Source organism: Dioscorea cayenensis, chromosome 13 (assembly GCF_009730915.1).
Source record: "Dioscorea cayenensis subsp. rotundata cultivar TDr96_F1 chromosome 13, TDr96_F1_v2_PseudoChromosome.rev07_lg8_w22 25.fasta, whole genome shotgun sequence".
In the NCBI taxonomy this organism is placed as follows: Eukaryota; Viridiplantae; Streptophyta; class Magnoliopsida; order Dioscoreales; family Dioscoreaceae; genus Dioscorea; species Dioscorea cayenensis.
The window spans coordinates 1,006,748-1,019,070 of record NC_052483.1 but is presented as its reverse complement, the minus strand read 5'-3'; the positions used below and the strand labels follow the sequence as shown (position 1 = coordinate 1,019,070).

Sequence of the window (12,323 nt, the reverse complement as noted above, 5' to 3'; positions counted from 1 at the left end):
AGGACCACGATGGTTGGGGTATCTTAGATTTGTGTACCTTCAACCAGGCTCTACTTGAGAAGTAGTGGAGGATATTCATGACGGATCCTTCTTGGTGTAGCACGGATGTTATTCAATTCAATTACGTGATGGCACGGTGGAACATGTTCCCTAGGCAAGAGGATAGAATTTCCTTCTTCTGGAAAAAGGTGCTGGGCTGCCTCCCAGCACTGAGAGGTTGTGTTATCCAAGGGGGTACACTCGGGGTTGGAGACTTTATTTTGGAAGAATTGTTGGATTAATGGACGTGCCCCGAGGTTTCCTTGGCCGGAGGAATTTAGCAAGACACAGTGGCCGAATAGCACTGTTCGGGAGAAGAGTTTCCTACTTGATCAGGCTCCATTCTCAACAGACGTAGAGTTCTTATAGGTTATTGAGAGACTACGGGGGACGAATGGGGAAGCGGGGGATAAAAAATTGTGGTTGATCTCAGGAAATAGCAAATTTTTGGTTAAATCCTTCTATTGTTTCCTGCTGGATGGGGGGCTTAGATGCCCTTTGACTAAAGTGGTCTAGAGTAAGCCGTGCCCTAAGAAAATTAATATCTTCAACTGGCTCGCCTGGAATAATAAAATCCTAACTCTTGAAAAACTTGTCAGTAGACGCTGTAACCAGCTCCCAACTGCGACCTGTGTCTTGTGTCATTCTGCCATCTATCGGTGGACCATCTTTTCGTGTTATGTCCGTTTGGTAGCCAAATGTGGGCTTTCTTTGTGGGGCTGCTCCACTTACCGGACTTGCCTAGGTCCTTGCAGGCTCTTTGGAGTACGTGGAGATTGTCTTTGCGGCCGGCCTTGAAAGTCTTAGGGGTCTTAATTTTGAAAGCGATTGTTTGGAACATCTGGCTTGCTAGAATTAATTGCATCTTCAACAATATTAATTTGCCTGTGCATGCTCTACTATTGAAAATTGATCATATGCTATTATCTTGGTTATCTGTAGTTGCTGAGGGTCCTAGAGTGAAGATGGAGGATTCTATTTCTGCCATTTGGCGCAGTCTAGAGTTCCTAGACCGACAAATGGAGGCAACTGGTGTCTCATCGTCATCAGAGGTGGTTCTTGACCACACAAAAGGCTAGCTGGTAGTGTGCTTTTATTGGTGGTGGATGGCCCTTGTTTTCCTCTTCTACGAGCCTTCTATGGGTCATCCTAGTTTATTTGTTGTTGTTGTTTCTTTTGGTGTTTAGAGTCCACCGTTGGAGGTTTCCTCTCTCTTGTTTTGTCATTTCCTTTTGTTTTTCCTTGCTGGTTGAAGGAATTGTTTGTTACTTTTTTACTACTTTAATTGAAGTGGTTTATCCACCTTTTCAAAAAAAAAAATAAAATAAAATAAAATAATTCAATCAACGGCCACTAACTTGCAATGATTCACTTGACATGTTGGTACATGACATGACATATGCGTTAGATCCCTCATACTTGACAAATGCTGAATCTTTGGTATATAATTAATTAAGCAGAGGATCAGGAAGAAGGATGTCACCATGCAGGAGCTGTATTACTCGCCTCATGCTCGGCCTGGCTGTAGGCAAAGGATGTGAACAGAGTAATCCAAGTTTTAGCACCAACTCTAACTCCTCTGCCACATACTCCTCTCCCAGTCTTTCATCCCTCGTTTCCTTAATTGTTCCCTTTCTCCAATTTGCCAACACCCAATCTATCAAAACCTGCAGGTCTTCTGCTTTCTCTGGCTCTATCGGCCTCCTTCCACAAGCAACCTCTAGAAGGAAAACACCAAATGCAAACACATCACTATTAGTTGTGACCCTGTAAGTTCGAGACAGCTCTGGGGCGAGATAACCAACTGTTCCCGCAAGATGAGTGGTTAGAGGAACACCACCGTGATCATATAATCTAGCTAACCCAAAGTCACCAAGCCTTCCGTTCATATCACCATCTAGCAACACATTGCTTGCCTTGACATCTCTGTGAATTACAACCCGCTCACAGTCTTCATGCAAATACAGCAGACCAGAGGCCACACCTTTGATTATCCAAAATCTCTGACTCCAACCAAGAGTTGATTCGCCTTCACTGAATAGATATTTGTCAAGGCTCCTGTTTGGCATGTACTCATACACCAAGATGAGTTCACCTTCACTTCTGCAGTAGCCCAGTAGTGGCACCAGATTCCGGTGTTGAAGTTGACCAAGACTAACAATCTCAGCTACAAACTCCCCCACTCCTTGTCTTGATTCATGGCACACTCTCTTGATTGCAACTTCAACTTCAGTGCCTGGCAGAACTCCTCTGTAGACCCTGCCAAACCCTCCAACGCCCAGAAGAAACTCATCCTTGAAACCTCCTGTTGCGTTGTACAGTTGTTTATAAGAGAATCTATGAAGCTCGAAATCTAGTTCCCAGTCCTCACGAAGCTCAGAGAATCTGTTCTTTCTCACCATTATCATCCTTGCACCAGCAGCAGCCATCAGCACAAGCACCGAAAGAGATAAAAGAAGCCACATTAATATAGTCCCTGTTTTATCCTTAGATGATGTCATTGCTCGAGGGAGCCGGGGGAGGCTAGAGATATCAAGCTCAGGAACTTTTCCATTCATCATAAAGCTCCAACCAAGAATGTAATGGTACGAATATGCCATTCCTGTTGATGCAGAGAATCCCACATACATATGGTCCAAAATTATGCTCGAAAGATTTATAGTAGATGATAAGAGAGGAATCTTTGGTTTTGGCTTCCCGAGAGAAGACAGTGTGACGTTAAGCTGCATATTTAGACCATCATATTCTATCCAAACTTGTATTGGCTCATCACTCAAAAGTTTTACCTTCTTAAACTGGCCATCATCATCAGAAGTAAAACCAGCAGAGGCTGACTTGTTGGATATCACGCTATTGATGTCAATGCCTACGTGGTTGTCATCAATGTCAGCCATTTCAAGGTCTTTAATGGTGTCAAACTCAACAGCAAAGATGTGATTGGATGAATTTCCATTGTTGCTTGAATTGAATAGGCCAAGGTAATAAATCGGCAAAGTTTGGAACAAATGCATGGAAGGAGATAGAACAAAAGCAAACCCGTGGCCGCCGAACATGGGGTACTCAGGGACAATGGAGAAGACAAAGACCGTAGAGAAAGAGATGACAGTACCCATTGGAGATCTTTTGAACTGAAGTGGAATGGTGGAGAAGGCATGGCCTTGCTCATGCTTGCTGATATTGGTCAGTCTCAGCAGACCATCAGAATTCAATGTTGCCATACCATCAAGGCTGAGGTTAGCACCCTTGAATCCATTATAAGTAAAATCACTTATAGTTGAGAGTGCAAGATTCAAAAGGAAAGGCCAGATCAAAATTTTCAAAAGCATCCTGGGAAAGGTTGTCTGACTCTTTGATAATGGTTAGTTACCTCCTTTAAAGCTTCACAAATCGTAGCTGAAACGATTCACACAGATTAGTCAGTATGATAACAGGCAGATATCCTGGAGACGGGATCCACGGACGATAATTCTATCTCAACATGGTTCAATTAACCTATATATCATATCAATGAACAAGGGATCATCAACTTTTCCTAGATTAGAATCAGTAAATTTCCGAACAGAGCACTAGCAAAGTCATCATCAAGATTACCACAAATGATGGCTAACAAAACACAAATATAGCTTAACACATAATAGAATGTATTCAGTGCTTTCTAAACTGAATTTTCCATATCTGAATGACAAAGGAAAGGGCTAGAAAACAAAAATCAACAGGAATAACCTTAAGTAAAAGAATGAACTTCAGAGAGAACGCACAAATTGTGGAGTGATGCAGCTAGGAGTTAAGCTCGCAACATGAAACTTCATCAAAGAAACAAAGCATGAGTGGAAGAGGAAGGAAACACACACTAGGCTTTCTGTCTTTGAGGAGGTGCGACATCAGATCATCAACCACTGCATAGACTTCCATAGACTCTGTATGGGACCCCAAGCAGATGACTTGCTGCGGAAATCTTTAAAGACTTGACACCGATACTGTGAGAATGACATGAACTTTCCTCATTAGTCTAATGGCAGTGGTTCACTGAGAGGCAGCTATTATTATTATTATTATTATTATTATTATTATTATTATAAAAGTGGATAAACCACTAATTTATTAAAATAAAAAATAACTAGTACATAAAGATAACAAACTAGAAAAAAACAAGAAACCGAACAAGAAAACACAAGGGAAAAAAGCTATGACCAAACAGAGTTAGGAGGTCATCAATGTATTTCTAGGGGTGATACACTTCTAAAGTCCACACACTGAAAAAAAAACAAGATTAGGAGAAGAGGAAACAACTAAGAAGACGAAGTCCGCCGAAAGATGACAAAGGTCTGCTCATGCTGCCAATGATAGTGGATCACTCCTGAGGTGGTTCTATCATGGTGTTGGCATGCTCAACTGGTCACCAGTTCAGGAAGACAAGGGAGCGCCTAAGATTCTGGATTGAGTCAATAGGTACTTGAAGATGTGGGTCCCTAGCCACAGAACTCCAAGTGAGAAACATATGAATAATTTTAGCAATAAGTGAAAATGAAGAACGAGCATGAAAATTAAAAACACGGTTGTTTCTTTTGAGCCAAATGTTCTAAAAAAATTGCTTTTGAAAGAAGGTCCCACAATGCTCGTTGCAGAGCCATTACGGATGGAATCCAAGATGTCCAAACCTCTGAAAGAGATTGAGAATGTGATTGTAAAGTTAAGTTTTGCTCAAAGAACACCCAGATACGTTCAACAAATTCACACCTAAGTAAGAGGTGATCTACTGTTTCTAAGTCTTTGTGACACAAAACACAAGTATTAGTAGTGCTTTGTATGTTGCAACCTTTTTTACTAGATTACTAAGAGTTAGAATTTTATCCTTACAACCTAGATAGCAAAAGAAAGTTATTTTGCTCGAACATTCCAATTTTCAAAATGGAAGGGTATAGAGCACTACGAGTTCCACCATTCATGAAAAACTTACAAAAAGAACGTACAAAAAAACATCTATTGCTCTTTAAAGTCCAGGTTTTCTCATTGTCCTGAGTGCTAGAGCAATCTGGTATAGACAACATGAGAGGCAAGATTTCAATAAGAGATGTTGTTCTAAAAATCACCTCTTGAGATGAAAAGTCTTGTGTAAAAAAAAGAGGCAACTATTATTATCATCTTCAATAAAAAGAAAATGTACTTTTTAACTACAAAATCATTCATTTTTATCCCCTTTGAAAATTCTTATAAAGTATTTGTCTTTACATTTGGAATCACAACTGACGTGTTCTCTTGAAAATGAGATGCAAGTAGAAAAATAGACACACGGATGGCTGCCAGATTGGGTCATCAACTCCAAATTGACACGCAGGGAAAGGCACATGTTCTGACATTGTTTTTTTTTTTTTTAAATAAAGTGGATAAACCACAACTTTATTAAAAAGAGAAAAAGAAAACATGACAAACCTAAAAAAAAAAAAACAACCACAGAAAAAAAGCAAGCAAACTAAAATCCTCACCTAGATTTATTGGAAATAGCGAGCGCGAATAACTTGGCTCAAGGAAAGGGATGAAAATACAAGTTTTTTTTCACTCTGTTGGCAATGGCCGCAAGAACAGAAATTTCGTTCCTGGGGTTTGGCATGATAAACAAAGAGTTGAGGATAATGAGAGGATTGGCGACTATTTACCTCTCTTTGGTTTGACCCAGGAACATCAATTCCACCTTAACTAGTCTAGCCTTCTTGGTCAAAAATTTCATCATGACCTAACTACTTTAGATATCCCATTTTCACAGGAGGAAATAAGGGTGGCCATTTTTGGTATGAGTGCGGATAAAGCCCCTGGACCGGATGGATTCCCAATCTTGTTCTTCCAGAAGTGCTGGGATATTGTTAAGTTTGACATTTTCAAACTTTGCGATGACTTTTACTCGGGGAATACTAATCTGGAAAGAATTAATTGGGCCAACATTGCCTTAATTCTGAAATGCCAATCTCCTATTGATCCTTCCCATTATCATCCAATCAGTCTCATTAATTCGACCCTTAAGATTGTGTCTAAAGTTTTAGGAAACAGACTCAGTCGTAAGATTGGTGACTTAATTGACAGGACACAGTCGACCTTTATTAAGGGTCAATGTATTATTGATAACATTTCTACAGCCCAAGAACTCATCTTCTATAAACAAAAACTTCGGCTTCAGGGTTTGATTTCCAAAGTTGATTTTTTCAAAGCCTTCGATACAATTGATTGGAACTTCCTTTTGGATTTGCTTCGTGCCCGAGGTTTTAGCGAAAAATGGACGGGGTAGATTCAAGCTATCCTCTTGAGTTCAAAGGCTTCTTTCCTTGTAAATGGAACTCAATGTGGATATGTTCGCTACTGCAGGGGTCTTCGACAAGGGGATCCACTCTCACCATTATTGTTTGTCCTGATGGTGGATGTGCTTAGCACCATGTTCAATAATGCCCTAAATTCAGGGATCCTTCATAGGGTTGCGCTTGGAGATCAAGGGGAGAAGATGTGTCATCTCCAATTTGTTAACGACCTTCTAGTTATGACAACAGGGGGGAAGAGGATCTCCGTATCATTAAGCTAATTCTTTACTTATTAGAGGACCTCTTAGGACTCAAGGTCAACTTTAGCAAAACTTGTTTGTACTCCGCTAAGAGAAACTAGGAACCCTCGCCCCACCTGGCAAGCACTTTACACTGTATTTCTGACACTTTGCCTTTGGTATACCTGGGGGTTTCGATCTCAGGGTGTCACCCAAGAAAACAAGATTGGGATATCCTGATTGGTAAAATCTGTAATAGGCTAGCAACTTGAAATTCAAATTGCTTTCTCTTGGTTGACGACTTACACTCCTAAATTCTGTGCTCTCTGCTATCCCGACTTACTGGATGTTTATTTTTAAATTACCCTGTTGGGTAATCAGTAGTATAAACAAAATTAGAAGAGAGTTTCTCTAGTTAGGACCAGATGGACATAAAGCAAAAATGAGACTGGTCGGGTGGTCAAGACTTTGCAGATCTCGTGAGCAAGGTGGTTGGGGTATCCTAAACCTAACCACCTTTAATAATGCCTTGCTTGGCAAATGGTGGTGGAAAATCATCAATGAGCTGCAGTGGTGTGGAGAAATAGTCTTCAGAGCAAATTACTTTTGGAACTTCCCTTCTTGGAATCTTTTCCACAAGCACTTCGCTAGAAGATCTTTCTTATGGAATGGTATTCTCCAAGTATTACCGGCCTTTAGAAAAAATCTTACTCCTATCATTCATGACGGTGCCTCTACTTTGTTTTGGCTGGATAACTGGGTAGATGGACCTGCACCAGCAGATATCTGGCCAAATCTTTTCCCTTCACTGTTAAATCATTCTACAACTTTCTGAATGATGGAAGTTTAAGATGTGGATGGACTTCCACTATCCTTAAAGGACATGCCCAAAGAAAATAAATCTTTTTAACTGGTTAGCGTGTGATAATAACCTCTTTCACTCGATCACGTGTGTTTTATGTCACGCTGATATTGAGTCGGCTGATCACCTCCTTGTCCAGTGCCCTATGGCTTCACACATTTGGAATTTTTTTAGCCAACTTTTGGATCTTAGGAGTGTTCCTAGGACGCTTGGTGATTTGTGGGGCATGTTGTGGGCCCCAACTTTGTCTCCATTCATTTGTAAAAGTTTTTCAAGCCAAGATTCCCGGCCTCATTTCCATGCAAGCCTTGAATTCGGGAAGCCTTGTCCTTCATATTTTATTTGCTTTTGCCATCCTGCTGTTGAGCTAACCCATTAGAAATCTCTTCCTCTACCCATCTTTTGTGGGTGTGTATGTGTACCAAAGAGAGAAAGATATATTTGTGATTCTGGCTGGACCGTAAAACCTCCGGCGAGCCACCGATGATGAGATTGTGAACACAACCGCATAGATTTCTTTGCCTCGTTTTTCACTCTTCCAAGTAATCTTCTAGCCTTCTTTCTATTTGATTATTAGATGTTGTAGTGCTTGTAAATACTGGGGTGATGGTTGTCATGATGCCTTAAATAATAGTGGTTTTATTTGGTGCATGATCTGCATATTAAAGCCAAGGCTTTTACATTTATTTGGAGTTTTCTGACACTTTATCCTGCCATCCTTTGAGTTGTTGCAGTTGCATATATATATATATATATATATATATAGGTATTGATTTCAAATTGTTGAACGGCAACCATGAGTGGGTGTTTTATGCATGTGCTATATGCATGTACTGCTATTTGCAAAACCTTTTTTTTTTTATTTTGTCTTTTATGTTACAAATAAATATATTTATATATATATATACTCATACTCATACTAATTTGAATCTCTAGCCTAAGTGATATTGGGTACTTTTGTAACAAATTGAAACATTTGAAAATATATATATATATATATATATACATATATTTATAACCTTGTGTATTATTTCTTTTGCACACAGGTTATGGTGGTATATATATATATATATATATCCCTATTTGCATGTGTATATATATATACTTATGCATGGACCTACAACTTTATTGGATAGTTAGTTATTTATAATTATGTTTACATATAGTTATTTCAATGTGATGTTCATGTAGTCGGTCCTCCATGTGAATGCTCTCTATCCCCACCCTTGTTACCTTAAGAGTGGGCAGGGTTTGCATGAGAGCATTTAGTCATCTAGTGCATAGTTAACCATTTCTTATATGCACTCTTGCACCGGTGTGCCTTTGTTCGACTGAGTGTTTCTTAGGTCATAGTTGGTATTTATTTTTCTTTGACTATTGTCAATCCTTGGGTTATAGGACCACTTGAGAAGTGACTTTGGGTCTTCGCATTGTGTCTTGGAGTAAAGTATTTTCGAGGTAAGTAATCCGCACCTAATATTTTTGACAAGTATTAATTTCAAAAGTTCTAATATTATTTGATTCTATATTTAAAATTTCATAGGAGTGGGAGCTTGCAACTTTTGTTTAAAGGAATATTTGATCATATTTGGATTATAAAGTTTGGCATGTTTTAGAAACTCTACCTTAGTATTTCAGTGATTCTGGGTATTTGAATTGAATATTTTGAAAATTCCGAATTTGCCCTACAAAACTATTTTGCTATGAATATTATAAATAATCCACTGGTAATTCCGTATTTTAGTATTCGAGAAATTATTCTATTCGGTAAATTAATTGTCTTGTTATTTTATTTTGAATATCTGTTATTTTTGTTAATATTGAAATTATTATTTTTGAATATGTATGTTTAGATATTTTTATTCAATGGTCTTAATTTAATGATTACTTTTCACTTTGTTTTGGTTATTGATTTATTATTTATACTAGTATTGTGATTTCATTTAGATGACTATATTAAATGTTTTGAACTGTGTACTTAATCCAGACGTTGGTATGATCCGCTTAAATTATGTCCATTATTTATTTAGTTGTATATTTGTTTTACTTTAGTTTCAAGAATTTAGTATTTTAAATAATTTTAAATGTTTTGTTTACTTAATCTTTAATTTCCGTATATTTTAATTCTCCCAAAAAGTGGGATCTTGAAATTTAATTTATTTTCTGCGGATTTGGGAATCGGAGGAATTTGGTGATTTCTGAATTTGTACCTTGTAAATATTTTTTGTATTTGAATATTTTGGTCTCCAAATGAGCGATATGCAACCCTGTCAGTGGGGGTTAAACCCTGATCTTGTCGACAAGTAATTTTGGAAAAATGAGACTACAGTTTCGCACAGTGTCCGTTCAGTGAAATAATCAACGGCCACCTGGTATTCAGTCTCGGGTCACCGAGGGTAAATAAATGATTTCTGTTATTTTGGCTCGGGTCTGTCACCAAGGATAAACAAATGACCTTTGGCATTTACAATGAATTTGGAGACATACTCTGGAACCTGTTAATCTCTGCTTTGACTTTTGATTTTGATTTTTCTTTCAATTGTACTATTTATGTGTTTAATTTCCGGGTATATCTTAGGCACACTTTTTATCCTGCCTTGAAGTTTTTGCATCTTGAGATCATGTTTCTGGTTTTCAATTGTTGGTGAATGACATATTTGGATATATTCTTTTATTAGAATATTATACTATATAAGTTATTTAAATTTTTATTTCGAAAACTTGTAATATTCTGAAAATCCGGTATAATTGAAACATACCTCTAAAATTTCTGGCTTAGTCTAACTATGCTTTGGAGACCTATGCTCATATTTGATGATTTACTATATCTTTGTTTGACAATTTTGAAAACTGATAATTCTTTTACATGCAATATTTTGGTTAACGACATTTTTTTTTTGGGAATTTCACCCCTAATAGGCTATTTATTTGTAAACTCTGTTCAATTTGAGTTGAAAAGGTTAATTGTTCTTGCCATTTGAATTTGAGATTTATAAACCTTGTTGTTTTTGATCAATTTCTTGATTACTTACTGGGCTAGTGAGCTCATGGATTTTCTTTAAATCCTTTTCAGATCAAGAGTGACAGACCAGCGTGGATCTTGAAAGATTGTCTATAGATGTTGTCTTGTCTGTTGTAAATTTTGAGTTCTTATCATTGTCTATCCCTGTATTCCTATATTTTGTATTTTGGATTTCTGTATTCCGGTTTTGTGTACTTTGTAGAGTTGGTAATCCTGTAACTCAGTTGGGTTGTTATAGATTTGTCTGTCCTAAATCAGGTTCTGAGGCCTTGCAGGTCTACTTGGTTAACGCCCTGTGGATCTACAGCCATTTGTCTGCGCGCTGGGTCCGGCGAGCCGGGTTCGGGGCGTGACACATGTGGAGGAAAAACATCAAAAAGCCGCTCATTTATCTCTGGGACTTGATTGTGTGTGCAGTTACATGGAACATTTGGATTGAAAGAAATGCGCGCATTTTTAATTCTAATTATATTCCAATTGCTTCCATTATTGTTAAAATAGAACATATTCTTCTTCTGTTGTTTTCTGCAGCTCTTGATTGGAGGAACCTTTGGCGAAGGTCAAGCGTAGCCTTGAGTTTCTCTCCTCTACAGACCCGGCACCGAGTGTCCCCCCTGAGAACTTCCCAAACACTGGCGCGATTTAGTGATTGCTAGTCTGACTTGTCCCTAGAGGACTCCTCCTCTAGGGTTGTTTCTTTTTCGGTCTTTTGGTTTTGTGATCACCCCTGGTGGTTCTTGTGTTCTTTTGTTTCTCTCTTCTTTCTATTTCCTTGGGGGTAGTGTGTTTGAGTGGTTCTTATGATTCAGTCTATACTTCTCCTTTCTAATGCATGTGGTTTATCCACTTTTCAAAAAAAATTCCTCACCAGGCGTGAGAAATGCAAAGTTCAGAATAAAGCAAAAATAACACAGAAAAGGAAAAGAGAAGCTGGACTGGCGAAGACTACAAATATAACCGGTCAAGATTAATTAATTAATTTATGATGAATAACATTAAACTTTCCTCCTAAAAATCATAATCAATCAAATTTGTGAGAAACCATAGAATAAAATTTCACGAAGCTGGAGGACTCAATCAGCTAAATGAGGAAAAGCTTAGAGTTTTTAGGGTTCCATTCGGACAGTGCGAGCAACCAGGAGAGACAGTCAGGACTAATCTGTTAAGCCAACTTTGTATTGAGGAGGCTTGCCTCCCCAACACTGGCCCATGTTATTTTTCTTAGTCTGCCTTCCTATTTTGTAGTCCCACCCACTTCTTGTGAGTTTGTATTTGGTGGACCCTCTTCCGTTGTGTTTCTGTCAGTTTGGACTATCTTCTGACTCTTGTTTCTCATTTCTAATAAATCCTAATTTATCCACGTATTCAAAAATAAATAAATATATAAACAATCAAGCCCCTATTTTCGCTTTTTGATCAAGACTGCTTATTTTCTGATAAATGTGAAAAACCTTATGCTATTATGATCAAGACTGCTTATTTGTTATTATCATGGTTCTCTGCAGCTACTGAGGAATTGAGAGAGCAGCTGACTGCCCCTATTTCCGCTATCAGGCGCAGCTTAGAGTTCGTGGAACCTCGCTCAGAGGGGCTGGAGGCCACTCACATGTCGGAGGAGGATCAGGTTGGTAGGGAGGAGTAGACTTTGAGGCAGTTTGGGGTCAGAGAGGAGACCCGTTGTTCCTCCCTTTTATCTATTTCTCTATTTATGTCGTTTTCTGTTTCCACAACTAGTGGAATGTTGGTTGTTCTTTTGGTTTTCTTTTGTTATTAATGAATGTGGTTTATTAACCTTTTAAAATTAAAAACAAGCAAAAAGAGAAATAACTGAAAACGCTTAATTACCATAGATTCATATGGCACTCAGGTAGCAGTTC

At 38.3% G+C, this 12,323-nt stretch overlaps 1 protein-coding gene across 3 annotated transcripts; it reads right to left on the bottom strand.

Annotated features, from left to right (window-relative positions):
* Positions 1-1,398: 1,398 nt before the first annotated feature.
* LOC120274554 (L-type lectin-domain containing receptor kinase SIT2-like) lies at positions 1,399-3,903 on the bottom strand. Of its 3 annotated transcripts, none has more exons than XM_039281096.1 (2): positions 3,763-3,903; positions 1,399-3,531 (listed from the first exon to the last, which is right to left on the bottom strand). In XM_039281096.1, exon 2 carries the CDS (start codon positions 3,363-3,365, stop codon positions 1,488-1,490), a length of 1,878 nt encoding a protein of 625 aa, XP_039137030.1. In that variant the 5' UTR covers positions 3,366-3,531; positions 3,763-3,903; the 3' UTR covers positions 1,399-1,487. The 3 variants fall into 3 exon arrangements, with proteins under 3 accessions (XP_039137030.1, XP_039137031.1, XP_039137032.1); XM_039281097.1 differs by having other exon boundaries at positions 1,399-3,432; XM_039281098.1 differs by having other exon boundaries at positions 1,399-3,432; positions 3,798-3,903.
* Between the last annotated feature and the right edge of the window lie 8,420 nt (positions 3,904-12,323).

Coding starts and splice junctions, on each gene's coding strand:
- LOC120274554 (XM_039281096.1), bottom strand. CDS start 3,365: ATGCTTTTGAAAATTTTGATCTGGCCTTTCCTTTTGAATCTTGCACTC.